This window comes from Chenopodium quinoa, unplaced genomic scaffold (genome assembly GCF_001683475.1).
Source record: "Chenopodium quinoa cultivar QQ74 unplaced genomic scaffold, ASM168347v1, whole genome shotgun sequence".
Taxonomy (NCBI): domain Eukaryota; kingdom Viridiplantae; phylum Streptophyta; class Magnoliopsida; order Caryophyllales; family Amaranthaceae; genus Chenopodium; species Chenopodium quinoa.
Window position 1 is genome coordinate 111,576 of NW_018743732.1, and position 27,001 is coordinate 138,576.

Below are 27,001 nucleotides of genomic sequence, written 5' to 3' on the forward strand. Positions count from 1 at the left end.
ATGAAATGGGATCAAATTCTCTTTTTTTTTTTGGCAATACTCTAAGCTTGTCAAAATCCAAAAACACTTTCTTCTTCAATCTTCAACGTTTGGCATCTTCTAACATAACAAACTACTTTTTCCATATTTATGTTGGTTTAAGCTAAGTGGTGCACCAATCTAATTCGTTTTCTTTTAATCAATCATCTAGAATTGATTTGGATATTCTGCAATAAAACCACTAAAGTATATAAATTTGTATTTTATGTTGTTGAAAGTTTAGTCTGGGTTCCTTTCTCATTTTCATAACTAGTATAAAAAGACTTGAGCCAAATCACGTGATTTCATAGTTGAATCTTTAACTAACAAAGCATCTCAGAAAACTTTCAAATAATGATAGAACGCATTTGTTTTTCTTTAAATGATGGGAATGGTTACTGGTAAGAGATTCCCCTCCCCAACTTAAGGCTGACTTGAGGTCTCGAGTTCAAAGCTCGTCAAAGGCAGGGCAAGTAGGTTGGGTTTTCATACGTAGATTCACTGCAAGAGGGAGGTGTCCTTAACAATGACAAAATGACAGTTTTTAAGAAACGCAAAAGCGTAGTAAGCATTCAAGGCTAAGAAAAAATGCTAATAACAATGTACATTTATCCAGAAACAAAAATAATCATTTTGTTCTACATAATGAGTCAAGCTCACAAATGTAAATAAGGAAGATTGCCGCGAACAAAAAAGTTTAATCTGTCTAAACCTGCTTTTCAACATTCAAATACACTTCCTCATGCTTCAAATCTCTCCATGTATGAAATTGTTGTCGTTTGATCTTGTCTAGTAATGGTGCCCTTGCAAATTGATATCTCTAAAACGAACTTTCAACTAGGGACTAAGTTCTTAAAAATAAATTACCAGCTTGGCTGACCTTGATCGTATCAGTGTTTTCCCTCTTCAAAGCCTTTATTTCCATAGACTTCACGGTAGAAATCCGCTTTTCTCTGCAAAGTATAAATAATGTGGCACACCTATTTCTTATATCTGATCTACTTCATATACACCAACACACTACGGTTTATATCCTCCAAAAAGGAAACAAATCCCATGACACTAGTGAAGCCAGACCCCTCAACATCTTGTTCTTCAATGAGATAGTTCTCAAAAGCTGTGGCATCATCCTGCCCTCCTCGGATGAATAAGAGTTTCGGTGTAATACTTCTCTCTTGTTTCAATTTGTTTATAGTTGTCCTTAGTAAGCCTGAGAGAACAAGGAAAAAACAATAAGAGCTCATAGCATTTGCAGAAATATGAGAAAAGCATATATCTTCAGGACAATGCTTACAGTCATGAGGTGGTGGGAAAGGCAGTCCAGGATCGGCAGTTGAGGAATAAAACACAATCAGAATCGTAAATGCATCCAGGAGAAATATTGGACTACCACTGGTTATTAACGCAGCACGGCTCAGGGAATGGCGTGGATATGCTTGTTTATCTGGAGTTGTATACGAGGTCAACACAGGATATACAGCACGATGAAGAGAACTTGGGTCCAAGGCACTGCATTAGTAGACAAATAGAACGTTAAGTTCTCAGTTGAACTGCCAAACATAAAGGGGATTGGGAGAGCTGCCAAAAATAACTCATCTACTTGAGCAAACACATCTTTGGGTTTTTAAAAAAGAAAATTAGAAATTAAGAAATGAGGGGGTGGGGGAGATGGAGAAGTGGAGGAAAGACAATAGTTGATAGTAATATGAATAAATGATGTATTTGAATCATCAAATGGGGTTTACAATCCACGTCCTTCGAGAGGCTGGGCAATTGCAACTACAGGCAAATAAAAGTAAAGTGGTCTACAAATTTGTTATTATCTTCCTTCTCAATAACCTCCTCTATATGCAGACTTTTTCTGACTTTCTTCCCTCCAACTAGCTCTCCCCAAGTCCCAACTAACTAATGTTGTCCTAGCAATAGTACCCCCTCCCCCCCCCCCCCCAGGCTGGCCAATTACAATTGTTTCACTTGTGCTTGATATACGCAAATTATACTAAAATAAAATACTACCAGACAGTAAAATGGATTATTTCAGTCTTTCAACTAACCTACCAGACAGTAAAATGAATTATTTAGTTGGTTGTGAACTACTGCACAAATATTTAAATTGCTAAACTGAACAAAGTATTTAGGTTGAGAGTCCTTGAGTGTTCAGATCAAGGGTCAAAAAGAGGGTTTATAATATTATTATCACATTGGTAAGTTTGTGTACAAATGAGCCCAACTCACCCTCCTAGGGCAAAAGCCACTGTAGAAGGATTGGTAATGGAAGAGACTACAGATTATGTATAATCATTGAAACTATGCCAGGGTCACAAAAGTTCCAACTTCAAAAACTGACAACACCATAATTAAGTGGCAGAAAATTAATCATTCATAGTCAAATCGTTAGTGCACCAAATACCTGAAGAGACATTGCAAGAATATCCGGTAATCAGGGTGAACCCCCTCCTCATGCAGACGAAGCAGAGGACTTCTAAGCAAAGCAAAGATCAAGCGAGGCAAAGGCTGCAACTGAGGGCATTGTGCAAATGCAACATCTATTTGTTGAACAGCATTAGAAGTTCCTGTCCCATACTGGACGAGTTTAAGGGCATCATTGTATTGCGCTGTAAGAATTACTAGCCAATCATGAAGCAGCATTCTACCCTCTCGAACACCTTGCTCCAGAGAAGCTTGAATGACCTACATTATATAAGGTTCTAAGAATTACTGGAACTGCGTTTGGAATAAAAATGTACATGTAAATGACAAGACAAGAGGGGGAAAGAGATACCTTGTGAACCAGAATTGAAAGAACCACCTCAGAATCAACACTGTCATAAAGCTCATTAATGTTACGAGCAGCTCCATACTGTAAAGTTCTAATTCTTATCCGCCGTTTGATTGAAAATTTGGGCCTGCAGATGATATTCACATTGTGAGAAAGAGGGAAATGCTTAGACAACAAAGCAAGTGCATGACCATAATACAAACATAACAGATATCTTTTATACAAGAGTCTCGTCCCAACCCAACCCTCATGAACAAAGGATGAAAATGAAAAGTACAGTTGCTGACAGCCTAACAAGACCCACTTGGAGTACTCTTGTCAGTGGTGTCATCGGGGAGGAAAGTAGCAACCCAGGGGGAGGGGGGGAAGAGAGTTAACAACACTTGCAGTGAGTTTAAGTAATTATGACACCTCAAACACATTAACAAGATGCAATTAAAGAGCAGAAAACGAAAAGCAAGAAAATCTTCTGAAGTACAGTTGTCTCAACCATACCTACTTGCAGAACTCAATCCTGAACCTGAAAGCTCCTCAGGCGGTACAACCACAGAGTACTGGAAAGCAATTTGTAGCATAGGCGGTTCTGAGGCATGTCTGTCAAAGAACACAGAAGAGAGCTTAATTTCGAAATGAAATCATAGAATTGCAGTGCAATGAAGCTGACTCATGAAGAAAGATTGATTAACAATAATTTAGCTTGAAACAATGATATTAAGCAGACACAAAAGTCGATTCTGTCATCAAATGTAGAGTAAGAAACAACAATGTAAAATGCACCCACAGAACTATCAGCAAAGTAAAAAACAATTGACAAAGAAGACTCAATCTTTACTTGAAGCTCATCCTGTAACCAAGATTTGCAGGTATGACTTCACTATTTTGAACAGAATTGCAGACATGTTACAACTTATTTTTTGTAGTGGATATACCAATCAAAATTCTCTCCATGATATATTGGCTAAGAAAGTATACAGAGACATTGGTTTTGAATTAGTTAAGGACTTTAATTTTATGAATCAAATACAGTTGGCAACAAGCTGAAAAGTACCTTGAAAAGCCTTCAACTTTAGCAAATTCAAAGTCATATGCATAGGTTGCATAAGAATCACAACAGATTATGTGCTGAACATTTTCATATTCTGGATCAGGGAAAAAGTGACCATACTGCATAGACAAAATATATAAAATTCATAAATAATAACTTGTGGGCACAAAATTAGCAGCTCAGAAGCAAAAATTGAATATCAAATGACTAGATAATATAGGTAGCACCAACTCACAGAGTGGCCAACTTTGAATTCAGAAGATGTTCTCAATCGTAGTACACAATTGAAAGCATATGGACGACTTAACATCCGATACCTGGAAGGTCATTAAAGAAACCAATCACACTTAAAGGAATATTATTATCATAAGAATAAAAAATACAAAAATTAACATCAGAATATAAATATATATAGTATTTTTAATACTTCCTCCGTTAAATATTAATTGCAACAAAGCAATATTTTATGTCTCACAAATTAATACGCCTTTGATGCAATTAATAGTTAACAGAGGAAGTATGGCACAATTGCAACAGTTACTATTATGACTAAAATGAATATCGTTTATCTAATTTAGTAAATTAGTGAGATCCATCAACTGAGTTAAAAACTATAATGTGCTTTTGAGAATATTTGGTTACTCACATGTCCTGAGGAAGCGTAGTATCTTCAGTATTTGGATAAAGAAACAGGGACCCACCACTTTCAATGCTTAGGAACTTCAGGGATGCCAGATCTGTATACTCATTTGTAACAGCAAATAAGTCCACACAAACACCTGCTTGAACAGCGACAGCAGCCTGTGAAATATATAACAATGCTTACATACCTAGTCATAGATAACTATGATATAATTAAAATTAAATATGACTTACCAATTCCTTGTAAAATGAGGTCTGCTCAGGAAGTAAAGCACGGTCAGCATCCTCTCGTTTACTAGCATATTGCTCGCCATACCGTCTTGTATCTAGTTGCCCAGCTCCAAAATCAGGAACACCAGACAGGAAAGCAAAAACCCTTGCTGTGACATTGTTAGATAAGATAAAAAGACTTCATTAATTTTTCAATCATAGGGAGAAGACTGCACAAACAACTGTAGAACCAGGGCATATAAACCACCCAACAACTTGAAACAGGAATACCTAATGCAAATGTGGTTCCATATTCTGATCCAAGGTAATTAAAAAGGGCATCCATTGCTGCTCCAAAACCTCGGCCACCTAGTAGTACACCATCAAGAGCTTGAGTAGCAGCTGCTGATTGTTCCCATGATGACATTGGTTTAAGAGTTTCAATGGCAGATGCAATCCGCTCTTTACAGGTCTCCACCTAGGTAATGATAGGAGGGTCCAAGACTTAGGGTACACAGTCATATAGAATTTTCAAGGTTAGAAGACAAAAGTGGTTATTTTCCACTAAACAAAATAATTCAACAATAACTACATGAGGACATACTGGGGCTAAGAATGAAAACAAGGGCATGACATCTTCAAGCGCTATTTGTATCGTGCCATCTGCATCAGGTGGGATGAAAACATTCTTCACAAGTGGAACAGGGCCTTGCACATCATACAACCCTAATTTGAGGCTGAACACAGCAAGCCCAAAGAGTGCTCCAGCAGGAAGTGCTGTACAGAATTTGATATATTAATCACAGATCAGCAGAAGAAAAGAGGCGCACTGGAGTTACTGCAATCTAACCTTCCAAAGCAGCCAGTAATGCACTCTTGATAAGATCCAGAAACTCTTCGGAAGCTGCAAAAGGAAGGAGAAGTCAGCTAACTTTGCCAAATTCCATGGAGAAGAGTAGAGGATAAATATATCCAAGTATCTACCCTCTTTAAAATTTTCAATTATGATTGTCAAACAGCAGTATGTATGCTAAACAGGGCATGCACACACACACACACAAGGTAGTCTTTCATACAATGTCTCTAAACAGGTTCATATGTCAGTATATAACCACAATCAACTATCTGACTCCAAATCTGTTGATAAGCGCCGTTTTAACTCTTTTTCACAGCCTAATACCCATTCATTGCTTGAGCCTTTATCAACTTTGATTAGAACTCCAACGATATCAAAAATAAAATCCAAATACATCTGTTATAACCTAGTTACAATATTACAACTTTTAAACACCTTGTTTGAATCACTACCTTAAATATTAATGGCCATTGTTAGAAAAAAAAATCTAAAAGTATCCTATGTATCACTGATGGTCCGCAAATTCCCCTATATCTCTGAGAATCCATTTCTATCAGCTCTTACAAGTTACACTTCATAAGATAATCTAATAGACAGCCTATGCTAAGAAGAGAGAAAAATAACATGCTAACACATTCAAATACTTTGTATTAAAAGAAGATATACTAAAGTGACTATATCAGGCGAAGTTCCTCTAGTTTGCCCATGGCTCTTCATCGAAATGGCATACATTTTGAAAAAAAAAATTAAAATAAAAGGAGGTTAGCCGAGGGGTACTTACAAGACAGGTCAACTGCTGCCACATAAACTGGACGAGCTTGCATTGATTCATCTTCATATCCTTCCGCTGAAATCATAAATGCAACGACCTCAATACATCAGAAATCAAACTTCTGGAGCTGAATTCAAATTATTCAAACAATACATTTGGAATTCAAGTTCCTTTCACCAAACCTAACAATTAAAAGTTCCTTATAAGCTCACAATTTATAGCCATACCATCAAACATGCAAAATTGCAAACCCAAACAGCAGAATCAACTGCCTAATCAAAACCCTTCATACCATTTTATCAGAAACAAAACAGAATACCGCACTGTAATATGCTAAAATTCACAGACCAATTTGACCACCTCAAACATCAAAATCAGATAGAGTTATTGCAAGCATCATATTAAACTTGTGAATTCTCGGAAAAGAGCAAATACTTCACAAGCTTGAACACTAAAAACATACCAGTAGTAAAATTCTGTTTGAGAGGAGTCATTTTACTCAGATTTTCTAAAGTTAAGCTGTATTGAAGGTACAGGGAGTCTGATATTTCAACAATAGCAGTACATATTGGGTGTATAGAGAGCTTAAAAGTGTACTAACATAAACAAGATTTGATTTTGGATACCACCTTCTACGACTTTGAACAACTAAGCTAGTTGGCAACCACAATTCCGCAAGTACACCTCTATCTCGTCAGTTTTTCTTAAATGGTATAATTCACATCAATCAAAATATTCATAACTTCCAAAACAATCAAATTAAAGTCCCTTTCACCAACAACAAGTCATGCAACATCAAATGCTGTAACCTTAATACTGCATTTCTCACCAATCATAACCCAAAAAAAAATGCAAACTAATTTACTATCACTCCAATTTAACCAATCTAATTGATTAATATTGCCTCTAATTTAACAATTTCTAACAATTAAGTTCTATACCAAAAAATTTCACTAACAATAAACCATTCAACATCAAATGTTGAAAACGAATGCTGCATATCTCACTAATCATATAAAAACCATGCACTATAAAATTATAAATTCAACATCACTCCAATTTTCCCAACCTAATTAATTAATAATCAATAACCCCTCTAATTTAAAAATGAAATGCAATTACCAACAAAATTAATTAATCAAATAATTACAAAATTGCAACTTACAGGGCAATTCAAGATCAATGAAAGACGAAGACATCTCAGGGCAAGATTGAGGGTGAGAGTACTTGGCAATGGAGTGGGCCGAAAGCCCATTAAGAGTACCACAAAGAGAGCAAGTCCAAGCCCACTGATCAAGCTCGCAATAAGAATTGAAGTAAGCCCAACAATTCTCACACCTCGGTAAATTCTCACCGTCGGATCCCATCGACGGTGAAATTCCGTTCTCATCTCTGCCGGAAAACGGCGAAACAGTAACACCCCATGGTAGACCCGACGACTCCTGCTCATCCGGGTCCATTGGAAACCGGGTCATCGAGGCCCGAACCGCCATTGTTTGGTAGGAGAGAGAAAATTCGGGTTGCAGAGATTTGATTTGATGTGATGAAAGTGTGGGAGAGTGTTTGAAGGTTGATGATGGTTGGGGTGTAGGATTAGAGGTAAATATGGTGTATGTTAGCGTATGTTAGCGTTTTTATTTTATTTTTTGGGTTGAATTGTCTAAAAGAGGTCCACGTCGGATGAACCAATTACAGTTTGCCACTTGGTGGTGATGTGGCAATAGTTTACTGTATGTAATTTTTAGGAAAGACGGTCTCACAGAGACCTTCCAAAGGGAAGTTAGTGAGGTATGAATAAGTAGGGGTATTGGGATCATTTCACATAAAATGCATTTTTGAATTTAGAGTAATACCATTGAACATTCAGTGGCACTATGTATGTATGTAGAGGTACTATATATTCATTTAGTGTTACTAACTATGTATAGAAATAGTATCACTACATAGTCAATGGAATTATATAAGGTTTCAGTGGTACATTTAAAAGTGATCTCACTTACCCATCTCTCTCCTCCTTTTTCTCACCCCCATGTGCTTTTCAATATTTTAATATTTGCTATGCATTTGCAAATACATAACAAACTTGAATTAGTAATTCCTCCTGTCTCACATAATGTAATAGCCATGAGTCTGTATGACCAGTAAAATGAGCTAAGCAAAATGTATGTTATATTGCTAATGATCTTTTAGTAATTAAAAAAAATAAAAAATAAAAAAAATAAAAAAAAAAATTGCTAATGAACTTATTTGGAAAACATAGATCAAATACAATAAGTTAGTCAAAAAAATTATTTGTAAAGATCTTAATTTTTTTTGGAAAATATTATACTTGTATTTTTTAGTCTAAAAGACACGTGTCACTCTCCCTATGCTTAGTGTGGGGTACAAGATTTGATCTCATGACCTCAAGTTTAAACATTAAAATTTTAACCAATAAACCATTCGATAATGTTATCTTTATAATGAAAATTATTGCGGAGAATAACCAAATATTCAAGAGATATATCGTCCTGAGATGGCCCACAGGATTAAGACGTGGCCCACAGAGATATCTTTGGTCGATCAACCAAAAAAATGGTGACATTGATCAAGACATGGTCCACAGGATTAAGTAGGGGTGGCTTAAATGGAGAGCAGCCACTAGAGTGTTATGTGATCGAAACATTCTCTTACAGTTAAAGGGAAAATTCTACAGGACTGTCATAAGACCAATGTTGCTCTATGATACTGAATGTTGGACTTCTAAGGAGAAACACATTAAAAAGATAGAGGTTACGGAAATGCACATGTTAAGGTGGATGTGCGGGAACACTCTAAGAGATAAAATCATAAATGATGTTATTCGCAAGAAAGTAGGCGTGGCTGCGTGGCAGACATTGCTGACAAATTAAGGGAAAATCGTATGGGTTGGTTTGGGCATGTAAGGCGGCTGAGGGTGCACCGCTACGAAGAGTGGGACTAGGGGTGGGCAAAAAAATCTGATCTGAACGATCCGATCCGAAAAATTAGATATTCGATCCGGTTTTTTCGATTTCAGATATTTCGGATCGGATATTCGAAAATTTTCAGATCGGATTTGGATCACAAATCTAGAAAAATTAAATAAAGTTATAAAAAAAATAACTAATTTGCAACAAACTCCCAGTTAGAATGTTAGCTCTAATTATAATGTAATACTGACATACTGTATTTGTATCTTGGATTTTAAGGAAGTGAATTTTTTCATTTATTTTTTTTACAAGTATTTTTTAGTTGCCTTAATAATCAAGTGAACCTTATTGCATCATTGTCCTTGTATTTGTTGCATTTATTTAAATTTTTTATAATTATTACAAAAGTTCATAAAATATAAGATTTTAAACAACTCAAATCAAGGGCATTTTACTAAAAGAAATACCAAAATTTCAATATTAGTATGTGGATCGGATAACTGGTGATCCGATCCGAATATCCGGTTTTTTCGGATCGTAATTTTTCCGATCCGTAATTTCGGATCGAATATCTGAAAGGCTAGCCATAAATGGGACCATGGAGGAGTGAAACAAAGGAGAGGGTGACCGAATTGAAAATGACTTGGTTTGAAGGAGTTAGGAAAGATATGAAGCATATGGATTTGCATGAGGATGAGGCATTAGATCATTAGGGATGGAGGAGGAAGATTTTTGTCGATGATTAAACGGAATAATCACTGTTGGTTCATGTAGGCGACCCCACTTACGGGATTAAGGCTTTAATTGATTGATTGATTGATTGATATACATGCCCGTTTATGTGGTTTTGGTGACCTGGGGCAAAAACATAAATTGGGGCCCTAATTCACATATAGAATATAATATTAAAAAAATTAGGTATGTAAAAAGAAAAACACATATTTTATTATGACTTATTTTTTTATAGGATATTTATTATGATTAATAATCTTTAAAAACATCAAATTTTACAAAAAAAAAAATCACATTCCTATAACTCTCGTTGAAGCAATTAGATAAATCCCGTTGAAAATTGAAGAGTAAAAGAATCGTTTATCATAATTTTCATCTTGAATTGAATTGCAAAAGAGATAATTAATCTGACTTAAAATCGAAAAGAGATAAATTTTGAAAAAATAAAATTACCGAAAGAAGTGGATATAATATTATAATGGAATTACTTGTCAAAAGAAAAAAAATTACTGTATTATAATTGAATTAATGACTGTTTATTTTTATTTTTATTGAGGGGTTAATAAAATTCACTTAGGAAAGTGAATAATTTTGGGCCCAAAGTTAGGGAGGAAGCATGTTGACCGATAATGCTGTTTGACATTATGGAATTAGCCAATTAGATAGTACTCGTACTATTATAGTGTTGTACAGTACACACTTTTTTTTCTCTCTTTTTTAATATACATATATATTTTGGGGCCTTGTATTATATTGAATATGGGCTTTTTAATCAGGGGCCCAGGGCAACCACCCCATTTGCCCTGCCCTTGCTACGGGCCTGTTGATATACCGTCCCGAGGTATTGCCCCGGGCTTAAAAACTAGTATATTTATAATATATTAGTAGATAAAATAAGTCAAAGGTAAATATGTGTGCAAATTTTCAAGAAAGCATTTGTTTAAAAATAAAAAAAATAAAAAAAATAAAAAAATAAAGAGAGAGAGGTTTTTTCTTATTTTCTGTGTACAAATGAGCCACAGAGAACGATACAAATTATAAATAAGGGTAGGAGGATTTAAACCTATGATCTACCTTACACAACTTAATGCTTTATTCATTTATTTTTATCACTTATTTTAGAAAATTAATTCGTTCATAAAAAGGTCAATAAGGTCAGATATAAACAATCTAATATGGTAAATAATCTGTTTTCGAGTGGGGAAGCTGCTGTAATTTTGAATATGTCTATTCCCTTATATGACAAGGCTGATATGTGGTCATGGCATCACTCAAAGGATGGTTCATACACTGTTTGGAGTGCTTACAACTTTCTAGTTACTGTTGAATCCCGAGGCAAAGCTTCAACTTCAAATTCTCAGATTTCTTTCGATTGGAAGATAATATGGCAGGCTGATGTTCCACCCAAGGTCAAGCATTTTGATTGGAGAGCGGTTAGGGGAGGAATTGCTGATAAAGTATCTTTGACTGTTAGAGGACAAAATCTGCTCGATGTGCGGAGAAGGAGAGGAGAATGCTATGCATTTATTGGCTCGATGTAGGGAGGCAAGGCTGCTTTGGTATAGCTCGCCTGTAAGGATAATTGTGGATGACTACGATGATAACACTGTGAGAAGCTGGTGTATGACTTTGCGGGGTAAGTTTAAGGACTCCAACTGCTGGAATATCTTTTGGAATCTTTTATGGGGAGTGTGATTGAGGCGTAATGGTTGGGTGTATGGAACACTAAAGGAAACCAAAAACCCCTCCCAAGGAAAAAAAACCTAATCCTCGTCAATTTTACTCAACCAAAACTTAATAAAACAAAATATTTTTATAGGGCAACCAATTAAGGATAAAGGGAGTAACAAGCATTCAAATTAATGTATGGAATAAAAAGCTTTATGGTTTGACAAAGCAGAAATAGAAAGTATGTTATTGTTAATTCATTAAGTTTATCAAAATCTAATAAAGCAAACAAGAAGTATTGTTTAATTGTTTCTCAATTTATACATTTTGACATTCACTATATACAAGAAGAAGTTCAATTGTTGTAATCCCAAACTTCTACACTTTCTCAGCCCTCTGTGTATTTAAAGACCGGCAAACTTAAGGTACCAACTACCTACAGCTTTACATTCCATAGGAACAAGCAAGACATTTAAATGACTCGCAAGCAACTTGGCAAGGAAGAAGATCCACTTCAATTTCAATAATCACCAGAGAATCCATCTAAAATGACGATTGGAGGCCAAAAATAATTCTGCAGGTCGGTGCTTGAAGAGACAACTCATTCACTCAAAGCACTTGGCAACATTACAAACCATACTAGTGATGGCAAAGAGGCAAATCTCCTACTGATACACGCTGAATGTGTGAGACACCATCCTAGCAAAACCTCTTGACATCAAGCCTCTCATTGCTCTTTGAGCCAAAGATCCATTCACCTGCAAATAAACATTATACTACGGAGTACCATTTAGGTCTGAATATAAGCACATACTGTAATAATTCATCATATCAAGACTGTTCACTGTTGGTCTGTTGCCTCTTCAGTTATCACACTTTTTCAACACGGAAAATCTCAGGAGATAAAAGGTCATATTTTTTTAACATCATCAGAGACAACAACATACCTCGCAAATTCTCGTAAAAATTCTCAGTTTCATAAAACAGCAATTCATAAAGACAGTTATTCCACCATTCCGTCCATATCAGCAAGATGCCACTCAGATTGAAACAAAAAAAAAAAAAACTAATAAAGAGAACTACTAAAGCCTCCTCGGTACAGGCTAACATCAAAAGGAAACCTTTCCTAGCAATCACACAACTTCATGCAATTAAAAACCATCAACCTCCCTGCATGCCCGCAATTCGAATATAGTCACTCCTTGCACAATTTACCTAATTACCGATCGATCTATCCCCACTTCCTATCACTATGATAAATTGACTGTAGCCTCCTCAGTTCAGGTCTCCAAATTTTTTCTACAGGGAAGACATCAGAACTTAACTTGTCATCATCATTGGAGACACTAAATTCAATTCAAGAGTTCCTACCTTTCCTTGCCCATTTGTATATCCTTTCCCTCAATTGACAAATAAAAAAAAATCGTGAGCTGCTAAACAAATAAATCCATATCTATATATTAACAAGTTCACCACTCCCGTGCACCAATAAATCTTAATTAACCTTTACAACGTCAGTACACTTCAAGATCACAGTAAATATAAAGCTTAAACCAATCAACAAAAGTTACTAAAGCCTCTTCAGTTCAGGTCTCCATATAATTTCCGCATGAGTTTCTCAGAAGAACGAAAAGTTATGTTTTCAATCATCATTAGAGGCTACTAGTATAGATTGGCACACATTTTCTACTACACTATGATCTACTTAAAGCACATAAATCACAAAACTCTCCACTCATAAGTCCAACAGGAAAATATAATAAATATCCAACTCTCTATCCCCAAAATGAAATATATAGATCAGCATATGTTTACAAACTACTACATCCGCAGTTTGTATCCAGAATATATTCCAACAAGAATATATTCCAACATACAAGTACAGAAATTATTAGAAAGTTTTTCAATTGCCATCATCCTTGGAGAACTACATTTTTTTAGTTAACACATCCCAATTCATAACCCTAATTGTAATTACTACCCATACTCATCAAGATGAAAGTCTGAATAACATTATGAAATACAAATCCAATAAACACAACTACTAATTGCCTCTTCAGTTCAGGTCTCCATATAGTTTCCGCATGATAAATCTTGGAAGAACGAAAGTTATGTTTTGATCATCATTAGAGGCTAGCATTTGACAATAATACACAAATCCTTTAATGTACCATACAAACTCCATGTAATAATACACTTTAAGCCCAAAATAATCACACAATATCAAAAAAAGACGAAACCTAGCTATATACTACAGCAATCAAATTCTCATTTCATGTCTCCTGGTACTTCAACATAAGAGATATTCCCACCAAATATTTTTCTTAGTCTTAATAAAGACCGACCAAATTCAGGGACTACAATTTCCCCCCACTTATTGCCCTCGAACAAATGAACTTTAAAGTACAAATAATGATATTAGCGCACCAATAATTTACTAACACATTTGGGGTTACAGTCCGGTATTCTCACAACTGTGAGATTCTAAAAATTTTGCAGTCATTTTTAACATATAATCACACCAAAAAAAAGCCTCTTCAGTTCAGGTCTCCAATAGTTTTTCCGCATGAGAATATCTCGGAAGAACGAAAGTATTATTTTGATCATCATTAGAGGCCAAACATAATTAATTCAGAATCCCAACAAACACAGATTTCCGGCAGTCTAATTCCTGCAAATGCAATTGTAAAGTAGGGGTCATTCAAGAAATTTCACATATTTTACTTGCTATTCTATTAATTTCTCAAAAATGATGTTCGAGTTCAACACAAAACAATAATTACAACAGCCGAAACCTTACTATCTTCTACCACAACCAGAAATTCTAATTTGCAAAAAAACAACAAATTACAACCTCCTCCCTCATACGAAGCATAAGATATCAGACATTCTTCCTCAGTATTAATGAACTACAATCTTCCACCCATATAATGTCCCACACAAATTTAAAATTAAAATTATGTTACTGAATACAAAAAATGATATCTGCCCACTAATAATTTATTTCCTAAGCACATTTAGATAATAATAAAGTAAAAAATAATTCATTATTTAACAAATAAATGCAAATAAAGGCCTCTTCAGTTCAGGTCTCCAATAGTTTATCCGCATGAAAATATCTCGGAAGAACGAAAGTATTGTTTTGATCATCATTAGAGGCCAAACTTTATCACTTTCAAAAACCCAATAAATTCATATGAAAATGGGGAAATGGGGAAGATTCAAGAACATTCTAGATGAAAACGGCGGAGTATTAGTTACCTTCTTCAGATGGCCGGCGTTGGATTTGGCAAAATGAAACGACGTCGTTAATAGGAGAAACTTCAATTATACGGATGACATGAAAAGTTGAACTGAGAGAATGGAAATGGAAATGGAAATGGAAAAGGTCGCCGTTTTTAGGGAAAGAAATGGAGGAGAGAGAGTGGGAAGGTGGGTGATTGCGGATGGAGAAGGGTGGAGTGTTATAGGGTTCAGTCACTGAGAATGAAGAATTAGGGTTTATTATTTTTTAGGGTTTTAGGATTTGGGCTGTGTTCAGATTGGTTTGGGCCTTTGAGGTGTTTTGGATACTAAGTATAGGTGTTCCAGAAGAGGAATAGGGTTCATAGTTTTCAACTTTTCATACAACATAGTTAAGTTGGTCAAATAACAAGCAAATGTTAAAAATTTAATCAGTATTTAGTTGTAATTTTATGTAGTAGATTAGATGGTGGAGAGTAAACTTTCATCATATTTGATTAACTTCCATAATGTGCATGAAAGTCATATAAACTTTGTATGTAACAGGTTTGGTTTATAAAAACAAAATTTTTAATTGGAGTTTTGTTTGTTTGGCCGACATGGCAAGTTATAATTTACTTGACATGGGTGATATGTCGTTATTGAGTAGTGTTTTTTGTATTAGGGAAGGGTAAGGGAATTTTAACCTCAAGTTACTTCTAGTGAGTTTTGATAGCATTCTTCACCACTATACCAAGTATAATTTGGTAATACAAAAATTACATATTGCTATGCTAATACCTTTTGCAACACAACCTTTATCTGGTTGGGTCACACACATCACCATTCAATTAGGACATTGTGTAGATTTTATATTGTTAACAAAAACTTGCATTAGGCTAATACTTTTTCCAACAAGCATTTCTCATCTTGATAATCATAAGAGGTAAGTATAGTCATTGAATTAATAAGTGATGCTGCTTTTTGTAATTAGGTTTGACGATTGAAATTAAAAATAGCTAACTCCTCTATCCTTCTTCTTCTATTTGGTCCTTCTTCCTTCAACTTCACTTACCTTCATTTTTGTTTTTCATCAATTTAAAAGGTAGAGAGTTTTCCCTCCTCCATTGAAGTTGAGCTTTTCCTTCTTCTTGAAAAGAACTACACCATATGAAGTGTGTGTGAGTCTTGCTTTAAAGGACCAAATAGCTTTAATGGAGAAATTAGGGGAGTCTTAAACAGAGTCTTGAAGAGCTTTCCCTTATTTGATGGAGTCTTGCTATAAGTAACAAAAGGACGTCAAATAAGGGGTGTTTTTGGTCAGCTGTACAAGTACACCAATGAGTTTTTTTTTTTTTTTTTTTTTTTTTTTTTTTTTTTTTTTTACAAAAACTTAAATATCAAGGCAAATTTACATATTTGCCATTAGATAAATACAATTGGTTCATCAAAATGAGAAACTTCTATTTTCTCAGTTCCTACACAATCTTGATATGCATGATTGTTACGTTAAAGACGCGTATGCTCTAGCAATTAAGTGATTAAATCATAACCCGTGTTGTATTTTTAGTTGAAAAAAACATAATAAAACACAAAATTTAACAATGCAAGATGTAAGCTAAGATACGAGAGCCCAACCAATACATACACTAGGTTAACCCTTTTAACACGCTGACACGACAAGAGCCCACCATGGCACCATACTAAATTGCTAATGCAAAGGGGAACTAATAGCACACTTTTTTTTTTTTTTAAACAAACTAATACTCCGTAGCACACTCCAGATAAGAACTAAACAATTCTTGTGGAATCAATCCATTTCTTGCATCCAACGACACAAGCCCCCTTTTCCCTTTTATTTTTATTTTCTTTTATTATTATTATTATTATTATTATTAATTTTTTTTTTTTTTTTTTGCTGTCCACACCACACCGCTGACCCGACTTATAAACCTCAACATTGCCATTTCGCTCTTCATCTACCTTCCCCCTTTCTCTCTCTACAAATTCAGCGCAAATACTAGGTAATTTTCTCTTTTTTCTTGCATTTTCAAGCTCACTCCATTTCTCGTTGATTTTATAGAGCATTTTGTTAGTCAATTCACTCATCTATGTTTGCGATTTAAGTTCGATTAGTCTCTAATAGCTGATTTTGTGATTAGTATTAGCATTAGCTCATATTGCGATTTCAAGCTCTTAAAATCGCCTGTCAATCTGTAATATCGTCTTTTTGTTTGATTTTTTTTATGATTTTATGCCAGTTTAAATGACTAATCTATTGTTGTTCCATTTTTTTGTTTTTGTTTCGTTGAAATTTCATGGATTTCTGCTTCGTAATGTTAGGGTTTTTTCAATAGAATAGGTGATCGTTACTCGCTTCATTTTTTAATCTGTTTTCCTTTCGTTTTGGTTATATGCTGTTCATTTTATAGAACACATTGATTTTCTGGGTTGAAAATTACTTGAACAAGCTACTATTTATTTGGATTATGTGGTATGTTTTAAGGTTGGGTCTGCTGACATTTTTATCATTTTTTTTTACCTTAATCTGCAAATGGGTTTATGTACAGTGTATTAGTTTCTTGAAGAGAGGGATTTGTTTGATATTTGTATGTTGTGATGGGTTGTTTATGTGATGCAATATCATGGGGTGACAAATTGACAATAGTGTCTACTTTCTTCTGTAGGATTTATGTTGAGGAAGATTGTTTGTCTACTTGTATTCTTTTTATTGTTTATTATGATAATTTGCGATAGTAGTGTGACTTATTATGTCACCTAGACTTGATTACTCATATGATCGTGTCGGACATGGCCAAATTTATGAGATTTCGATACAAAATGAAGTGTCAAAGTGTTCATTCTCATGTTGGACTGTCTAAGAATCCAACATGGGTACTTCGGGTGAAATGAAGAGTCTGAATAATGTGGTTTGTGTGGCCCTTGGCTGATATTTGGTGTTAGTTTTATACACTTTGAAGCAGATCATGGAGTTGTGACTTGTGAATGGTATGTGTGTATCACTTGTTTGTGGCCTTTGTGATGCAATAGAGTTTGGTTGTACAGTTGTATCCCATATTATGCCCGTGATTTATCTCGTCCACTCGTTGCCCTGCCCCCTATTCCCCCACTTAATCGTAAATGGCTTGTCTAGCCATCTAAGCTGGAGGGAGTCTGGGAAGTTGGCTTTGATAAACTTGTTGAAGTTTAATGCACTACTCTTATATAGAATGTGCCTGTAATTAGTGGTAAACAAGCACTTCAGGTTTTGTTATATGCGAAGAGTCTAGGATCGATTAAGTAGATTAATTGCACTATTTCCTTGTGGTATAAAATGAAGTCTACAGTGGTTCTTTCTGTATTATGGCTACTGTTTGTGTGTTATGTGGTGCTTGTAAATGCTGTAAATGTTTGCTTGATGGCCAATTGCTTGAAATATTAAGTTACGTATTTACTGAACTTGTAGTCTTTAAGATTTAACTAGGTTTTTACACACAAATCATGATATCAACATATGCAAGATTTAACTCATCTTGCAGCACCTGCCACCTGTGTACAATTTTTTGAGGTATAACATGAAGTCTTATATGGCCGTTAATATTCTGATCACCGTTGCATTATCCTGTTTAAATTTGTTGTAAGACCACTATTTATGTGCTATGTGTCATTTGTGACTGCTTTATATTAAATGTATGCTCTTGAAATCTGAAAGATTTAAGTAGATTTTTACCAAATACACACACAAGTGCAAGATTTAACTCATTTTGTTGCAACATCGACAAGTTTCTCGAGTTATGAATCCTATGATGTTAAATTGATATGATACAATTCTCAAATTTGAGCTAAACATTGTCTGTATGCAGGTTTATACTTGAATCATATACTTGTGATCAACATGGCAGGAAGAGTTGCTGCAAGATATGTATCTAGAAGGTTTTCAAGTGGCGGCAAGGTTCTAGGTGAGGAGGAAAAGGCTGCAGAGAATGTCTACATCAAGGTGATGCATTTACTTTTAACTTATAAGTTATATTTATACAGTTAAGTTGATGGTCATGCTGATTATTTCTAAGAATAATGGAAATTAGGACTTTTAGGAGAGAGAACCTGTTATCATCTATCAGTGTTTCTCTGAATTCTCCATGTATCTTCATCTGATGTGTAGATTGAATGTGCTATGACGTGCATTTTTTTTTTCCCTTGCATAAACATGGTCTGTTGTCATTTATAACCAGTCTCATATTTTGACCTTTATGAACTGTCCTAGTGGTTGTTTATTTGAGATCAGAGCTCTAGAATGAATGTGGTTGTTTAATTTATGAATTTATTTTTTTTCTTGCCCTTGTTTACCTAGCCAGCTGATATGCTAGATTCTAATACCTATTTATCGTTCTCGGCAGAAAATGGAAAAGGAAAAGCTGGAAAAGGCTGCTCGTCAGGTTTGCAGATTGCGCCCTTTATCTGTTTAATTTCATTTCTAATGTGGGTATTATGAATGCCCAGTCTAAGTAATTGGGATTGAGACAGCAGGGTTGGTGACAGTGTCTCTTTTTTATGTGATAACCTGCTTTTACTCCTGGTCCCTCCTCTCTGTGTATGATTCCCCCATTATAATTCTTAAATGGAACTAAAATAAACGGTGGTTATGTTGGGCCTGTAGTATGAGCAATCTGCACGAGATTTATTTTGTTTCTTGCTACTGTTATGTTCATCTGCCATCCTGATATCAATTACGTTGATGACTTTTGCAATATACACTCCCCCTGGCCCCTTTAGTAAACACTCTGAAGTCCTGATTTGAATTCCTAGGCTTAGTCAGACCAACAACTAGGGCATAACTACGCCCCTCACTACATTTGCTGTAAAATTAATCTTGTGAGTGATCTTATTATAGTTCTCCCACTTTTTAAATTGAGAACTATCTTACATCTTAATGCCTCCAGGGTCCTAAACAAGCAGAGGGAGAAGCGACTAACTCAGGGGCTCCAGCAGCTGAAGCTGTAAAGCCAAGTGGCTCAGAACCTTCAGCTCCCAAGATTTCAACTGACAAGCACCGAAACTATGCTGTCTTGGCTGGACTTGTCACTGCTTTGGGTGCCGCTGGGTGGTACTATAAGTCTGGTTCGAAGAAGACTGAAGAAGTCCAAGACTGAGAAGCTTCCTGAATGATCTGGTTCCTTGGTCTGGGGTAGTGCTTGGACAAGTCTGATAAATAATCAATGAGAGTTTATCTTAAAACAGTGGAGTTTTTGTTAGGCATTTTCTAATCCCCATGTTTACTTGCACATGCACTGAAAAGCTGGTTGGTGATATACATTACACTGTTAAATGGAAATAGGTCGATTCACGAAGATCATCTGTTGTTTTGCTTATATGACAGGGTAACATGTTTTTCTATGCCAATTCCCATTTGATTGTGCTTCCTCTTGGCTCATTGTATTAAGTGAATGCTATGTGTGAACAAGCTAACTGGGAATTTCTGTATCTACATACATTTCATCCTGCAGGTTGAAGAATGAATGAATGAACTGCAAATCCTTTTTTTGGCTATGGTCTGAGTTATTTGATAATTTTCAGTGGCAGTCTTTATTGAGGATCCTTCTTTGGCCTTGTCAAAAGTTGGCATTGTTGCCCTTTTGGTTTCATCAGAAACTGCTTCTGACTGATTTAATGCTCCTGTAGTTTGTGTCCTTCACAGCTTCATTTGTTGCTGTATCTGTAATTCTTGTTTTGTGCCTTGCTACCGCCCACCGGGTCTATCCTTCACCCAAGTGGGTTCCCCATCAGCTTGGTCTTGAGATATTTGCACTAAAGAAGCTTAGTAGCTTACTCTCAAGATAGGATATTGGTGGAACCTTCATTTTACCCAATAAAAATATTAAGCTGTTGGTCCATAATTCAATAATTTCTTGGAGTATGCATTAGTGCATAACCATCAACTGCCTATCATTGCATATAAAAAATAAAAAAAAAATAAAATAAAAAATCGACTGCCTATCATTGTATTCATTTTGTGGCATTCACTACCGGTCTCAAGTTCGGATAAAGGAGGAGAGTTGGGTAGGTCTGTGACGGCTGTGTAAAACTTAATCATATTTTATGGACCTAAATCAAAATATCGGTAAAAGCTAATCTGTATCTCTAATTCTATGTAAAATATTTATTTATTTATTTTTGAGAGAGATAGCAAATGGGCTTAGTTCATTTAGCAATATCCATTATCCAAGTCGTTTCTTTAAAAAAAAAAAAAAAAAAAAAAAAAAAAAAAAACTGAAATGAGAAAAGGCAAAAGGCTGAATTGACAGTATCGATTCCTTGATCAGGCTTTACCTCACCGATAGTCATAGTCGGCAGCTTCACCTGATCACGTGGCTGTGGTTAGCCGGTTGTGGGCCCCCTTTCTCCGGAAAATCGTCAACAAAACCGACCTACATTTCCTTATCCTGCACCTTCCCGCACCTGATTTAAGCCCCTTCGACTCTCCAACTCCAAGTGAGTGTGACCTGAGGAGAGAGAACACTCACTCCAAAGGGCAAAAATGGAAGGAAGAAAAGTCAGTGTTGCTGCTCTCCAGTTCGCTTGCTCCGATGACATCTCTTCTAATCTTGCCACCGCTGAAAGGTTTTTTGTCCAATTTTTATTTCATTTTCTCGAAATTTAATCATTCATTTTTTAGGTTTCAATTTTTCATATTTTTTGTTTGTCAATTGTTAAATTTTGCATGTTACTGCTAATTTAATTTTGGCAAAGTTCGGAAAAATGCAATTCATTTCAATACTTGAGCAAAATTTGGTTGAGTTTTTTTTAGCAACATTTATTTTTGATGAGTACTGCAAATTTAGTGTCAGCAACTATAAATGTGATTTGCGTTGATTTTATGTGTTAAAATGCTTGGAATCAAACATTGTGATATCAGGATGATAGATTATGGTAGTTTTATGGCTGAACTAATAATTTAAATAGGAAGTTATTGGTAATAATAATTGGTAATAGATCTCTATGCTGTCCCTTGTTTTCAGCCTTAATCTTGAATGTTAACTGCCAGAAATAAGCTGCAAGTACTTAAGATTAACATCCAGATTACTCTGTGAAAATATCGAGGGCCTATTCTTTTTCACTTGAAGAACCCTTAAACATTTTTTAATTGAACCAAACATATTTAAACTTATTGGCCTCGAGTTAGACTAATCTAAACTTATTAGCTGCCAACTAAACGTAGTTGAACACTTGAACTTAGTACCCCTTAACTTGAACTAATTAGCTTGTAACTGAAACTTTTATGAACTTTATTGGACTTAATGTTGTTGAACTGAACTAATCATCCCTAAATTGAATCAATCTAAACTAACAATGAATGTGCATATGTAGTAGACTGGTTTATACCCTTGAATGCACAATGCTTCCATTCCCACACCATGATGATTGATTGATTTTTGCTGATGGATGCAATGCAACTATACAATTTTTCAATTTCCTTTTCATCTCTTATACCTATGAGTAGATGAGCGACTTGGATAGTCCTAACAAGTGAAAACTGCAAATACAAGGGTCTTTTTGGGTTGGTGACTTTTGAATTGTATAGTAATACCTTGCTATTATCAACTAGAGTGCTCTTCTGATTAGTATAAGAAATATGAGTATGAAACTTGACAATTGCATGTCTCTATTGGGTATGGTGTTCATCTGTAAGAAATCAGTCCACTATCTGGAGGTTTTAAGGTTGTATAGTGACACCTTAAGTCCTAAATTATAAACACTAAAAATATAAGGAATATGAGATTCTTAACATTGACAATTGCATATTTCTGACATACTTGCTATTTCACTTATGGTTAGTATGAAAATTATTTGGACGCAGGAGATGTTTAAGATTGGTAGTAATACTCAGTAATTTTCTTTTCTTTTCTGTTTTTAAATTAAAAAATTAGAGTGCTCTCCAGTCATTGCAGTCATTGCTTACTAGACAAATCAGATACTGAAAAGTTTGCTCATTTTCCCTCTTGCTTTATCCTTACTGCATAATGAATTGAAAATATGGTAAAGGCCTAATCTTTTTGGGTTCCATCTTTCATTTGCCTATTGTTCTTTTGAACTTTTCAACTGTGATGCATAACTTTCAAATCTCTTCTGTTGATTAATCTCCCTCCCCACTTCTAAGCCTTTCAAATGTAATAAAAGATATGAACAAGAGTGCCATCATTTTGACTAGTATTGTAATCTTGGTTATGGATTTGGTTGCTGTATTTTATTCTGCATATTGTTTCACCTGCTGTGCAGGCTTGTGAGAGCTGCTCATAAGAAGGGCGCAAACATTATCCTCATCCAGGTGTGAAACTTTGAGCATGTGATGATTTTTGCTTAAGTTGTAGGCGTCTTGCTGTTCTGTCCCCTCCCCCCTTCTCAAGTTTTTCCTTGTGAATTACACCTTGTGGTATGCTTTAAGTTCTGCTTTCATATTTCAGGAACTTTTTGAAGGGTATTACTTTTGTCAAGCCCAGAAGGAAGATTTCTTCCAGAGAGCCAAACCGTATAAGGGCCATCCAGCAATTGTTAGGTAAAATTATTGCCTAAAAGACTGATGTATGAAGTCACCTTGTACATAAATGAGAAGATATTTTGTTACTTGGCTAGGCTTTAGGCCTGTTCACTTCACTTATAAAAATAATATTAAGTAAAAATAATTTCAAGTAAAATTAATTTCAGTTCAGTAAAAATAAGTTCAGTTGAGTAAAATTCAGTAACTATAAAAAAGAAATATAATAGAAAATCAGTAAAAATAATTTCAGTTCAGCAAAAAAAAAAAAAAAAAAAAAAAATTAACATAGTAAAAAAAAAAGTAAAAAAAAATCAATCAGTAAAAATAATTTTAGTTCAGCAAAAATAAGGTGAAGTGAACGGGGCCTTAGTATATCATTAGATACTTTATTTGAACTTTCATGCTACTGGGGCTTTTAGGGGAGGTCTATTGTGATTTTCTCTTCATGGTGCAAATTAAATTCCCTTGTTTTGGGTGGTGGTGGGGGTACCTTTTACTTATATTGTAGAAATTAAAAGGTGCTTCTTATGGTTACTGACAGGTTGCAGAAACTAGCAAAAGAGCTGGGGGTAGTGATACCAGTTAGTTTTTTTGAAGAGGCAAATAATGCTCATTACAATTCAGTGGCAATCATTGATGCTGATGGGACTGATCTAGGACTTTATCGCAAGTCTCATATACCAGATGGGCCAGGTATGTAGGATGTGCAAGGCTTTTTTCTTCTTCCTTCTTTCCTGCCTCCTTCCCCATTTGCCTCTTCCGGTTAGGGTGTTGGGAAAGTTTTATGATTTATTGTTTTCTCTATACTGCTTGATCTTATTATATCAATTATTTCATTTTCTCATCCTTTAGGTTATGAGGAGAAATTCTATTTCAACCCTGGTGATACTGGCTTCAAGGTGTGCACTTGTTCCCATGTTAGGTTTTTTATGCCTTGTTTTTACATGTTAGAAATTTGAAATATCTAAATCCCAGGCTACTTCTAGACAAAGTTATATCTGAATCTCAGCTATAAATCTAACTTCGTCTTTTGACTTGTCTCTTGAACCCAAAATTTGTTAGTTTGATATGCCACTTGCTATTATTGGATAATTGTATTTTTTATGTTGTTATTGCCTTTTGAATGTAAGGAAAGATATATGTTGCTTAGTCACAATGAAAGATCAGAATTTAAGATGGTGAAATTGTGTAGAAGAAGAGGATATAGTACATTTCTCAAACTGAAAACATAGTTGCTATGCTTACAATTCTGTATCCATGGGCTATAAACATCTAGTTGTCCATCTAGTTGTCTAGTTCACCTTTTACTCCGTACTAATTACTGAAATACTGAGGATACAAAATTGTTGGAAATATATTTTGCATCCATTATTTAAAACTATTTATCTTCTGATTTTGTTTGTATCTATAATGCGATGACCCTCATAAATTTCTTTTGTAAATTTTGGCTACAGGCATTCCAAACTAAATTTGCCAAAATTGGAGTTGGTAAGTCACAATTTTCAGCACTTTCTGTACATATCTCGAGCTTAGATGTGGATATGCGTAAACTGTCTTAAATGGCCACCTGATTTTGTGTGGCTAGATATTCACTATAAAAATTCAGGGCAGGTGAAACTTTTTGCAACCTTCCCTATAATCGACTGTTTTGGTTTTGTAGGAATCTGTTGGGATCAGTGGTTTCCTGAGGCAGCCCGTGCAATGGTACTTCAAGGTGCAGAGATATTGTTTTACCCCACAGCAATTGGTTCTGAACCCCAAGATGATGGACTTGATTCTCGTGATCACTGGAAGCGAGTGATGCAGGGACATGCTGGGGCTAATTTGGTACGTCAACTTATGCAATTTTCAATTTCAGTTTACTCTGATTACCCAAGTTATTAATTTATTATTACCCATGCAGGGTGCTTTACTCTTATATTTCCAGTCTCAACATGCTAGTGATGATTTTGCTTTAGTAATGACCGTCATGTTTTGGTTTCTGTATATACTTTTGTCATCGCTGATTTGCTGTCCATTCAGAGTTGGTAAAAAATAGTAAGTGGTTTTCGGATTTGGAGAACTCTGTGAAAGACTACTTTGAGGTTGCTGTCTCTCAATAATTAATAAGAACTATGGATGCCAGGATTGCCAGCTTAATTGATAAGAATAGTGGATGTCAACTAGCTTAATTAATAAAAATCTTGGGGATGGTAATTTCATATCTTATAATTAAATGTTGTTTACATCACTGTTGTTTGTGGCTCCCTACACACACACAAAATTGGTAACTCACATGTTTTATGGCTTCAGGTACCATTAGTAGCTTCTAATCGCATTGGAAAGGAAACAATTGAGACTGAGCATGGTAGAAGTGAGATCACCTTTTATGGGAACTCCTTCATAGCTGGTATTCAATCCTTCATAGTGAGATCATATGTTTATGTAATTTTTTTTTTATTTTTTTTTTGGGTCATGACTTTAACTTGAAATTGTAATCTTCATTAATAGGTCCCACTGGAGAGATTGTTGCTACTGCTGATGACAAAGAGGAAGCAGTCCTTGTTGCTCAGTTTGATTTGGAGAAATTAAAGTACAAAAGATGTAGCTGGGGAGTATTTCGTGATCGTCGTCCAGAGTTGTACAAGGTGCTCCTTACATTGGATGGTGGCAATACTTATTCATGACTTTCCTTTTTTTAAAAACAAGTTTCTTTTTCCTTCGCCCATTCGAAATAGGCGGGTAGTATTTACAGACTCTTAAACGTTCCATAAGTGACATCATGTGATAAACATAAAGATGATACTTTAACTCTTTAAGGGGTTTCCTTAATTAATAAATTATCATTCTTGAGCAATTTTCACATCTTGCTGATGCATATTTAAAGATTTTGTTATAAATAAATGATTTCCCACTCCATTCATTTCAGACCTCTTACCTTTGTTTCATGTCAGTGTTTGCTACTTCCGTTTTTTTTTTTCCTAATACTTACAACACACTTTTTTTTATCACGCTATCTAAGGAGATGATTAGACTAAGTAAATAGATGAATTAAGTTATGAAATTTAAACTGTAGCAATTTATCACTTTCTTCTTATCGGTGGTAAAATTTTGTGAATTAACTTATCCGTTTATCTAGTCTGTTATCTCCCTTATAATGCATGCCGAAGAGGTGTGTCGCAAGTAAATAAAAACGGAGGAAGTATATTTTACTAATTGGCCCAATAATTTTGGAGTGAATCCCAATGGCTGTCTAGATTTGCTCAATTCTGCTGTGACTGACTGAATTTGGATATCTGACTGATTCATATGCACAATTTCCGAGACGATTTGATACTGCTACTGTTTTGTTTGTTTATTTTAACTCCATTTCGTTGACATTATTACTGAGCATGTCAAGCTCTGACTCAATTGCTTAGAATTGCGGGAATTTAGTGATGATTGCACCTTTGTTGTTCAATTTGTCAACATGTTAGCGTAATCTGATTAAGTGTTGCTCTTGTCTGTCAAGTTCCCACCATAATAATAAGGCATTTGTACAAGACTATCTGTTTTTTTTTTTTAATGGCAACATGAAAAAGATGCACGGTGTGGTAGGAACGGAGAGAGATAGAG

The 27,001-nt window shown here is 35.1% G+C and overlaps 3 protein-coding genes and 1 long non-coding RNA gene across 5 annotated transcripts; 2 read left to right on the top strand and 2 right to left on the bottom strand.

Moving 5' to 3' along the window:
• Positions 1-597: 597 nt before the first annotated feature.
• LOC110684628 (protein transport protein Sec24A-like) lies at positions 598-8,194 on the bottom strand. Its single transcript, XM_021861061.1, has 14 exons — positions 7,488-8,194; positions 6,332-6,397; positions 5,545-5,598; positions 5,299-5,471; positions 4,986-5,172; positions 4,719-4,864; positions 4,489-4,643; positions 4,078-4,159; positions 3,846-3,961; positions 3,293-3,391; positions 2,801-2,924; positions 2,429-2,709; positions 1,313-1,527; positions 598-1,228 (listed from the first exon to the last, which is right to left on the bottom strand). Exons 1-14 carry the CDS (start codon positions 7,813-7,815, stop codon positions 1,017-1,019), a joined length of 2,238 nt encoding a protein of 745 aa, XP_021716753.1. The 5' UTR covers positions 7,816-8,194; the 3' UTR covers positions 598-1,016.
• Positions 8,195-11,887: 3,693 nt separating this feature from the next.
• Positions 11,888-15,410, bottom strand: LOC110684629. The gene is made up of 2 exons (XR_002503791.1): positions 14,914-15,410; positions 11,888-14,323 (listed from the first exon to the last, which is right to left on the bottom strand). It is a non-coding gene; the product is annotated as an uncharacterized LOC110684629 (long non-coding RNA).
• Positions 15,411-16,780: 1,370 nt separating this feature from the next.
• LOC110684631 (uncharacterized protein At2g27730, mitochondrial-like) lies at positions 16,781-20,294 on the top strand. The gene is made up of 4 exons (XM_021861063.1): positions 16,781-16,898; positions 18,738-18,871; positions 19,272-19,310; positions 19,815-20,294. Exons 2-4 carry the CDS (start codon positions 18,770-18,772, stop codon positions 20,022-20,024), a joined length of 351 nt encoding a protein of 116 aa, XP_021716755.1. The 5' UTR covers positions 16,781-16,898; positions 18,738-18,769; the 3' UTR covers positions 20,025-20,294.
• An 845-nt stretch (positions 20,295-21,139) lies between these two features.
• LOC110684630 (N-carbamoylputrescine amidase-like) lies at positions 21,140-26,251 on the top strand. 2 transcript variants are annotated; one of them, XR_002503792.1, is made up of 10 exons: positions 21,140-21,492; positions 23,149-23,197; positions 23,334-23,425; positions 23,949-24,100; positions 24,260-24,306; positions 24,862-24,895; positions 25,068-25,234; positions 25,311-25,444; positions 25,533-25,599; positions 25,700-25,796. XR_002503792.1 is itself a non-coding variant. In XM_021861062.1 (9 exons), the coding sequence occupies exons 1-9, from the start codon at positions 21,410-21,412 to the stop codon at positions 26,071-26,073; spliced, it is 897 nt and encodes a 298-aa protein (XP_021716754.1). In that variant the 5' UTR covers positions 21,151-21,409; the 3' UTR covers positions 26,074-26,251. The 2 variants fall into 2 exon arrangements, 1 of the variants encoding a protein (XP_021716754.1); XM_021861062.1 differs by lacking the exons at positions 25,311-25,444; positions 25,533-25,599 and adding an exon at positions 25,898-26,251 and having other exon boundaries at positions 21,151-21,492.
• Positions 26,252-27,001: the final 750 nt, after the last annotated feature.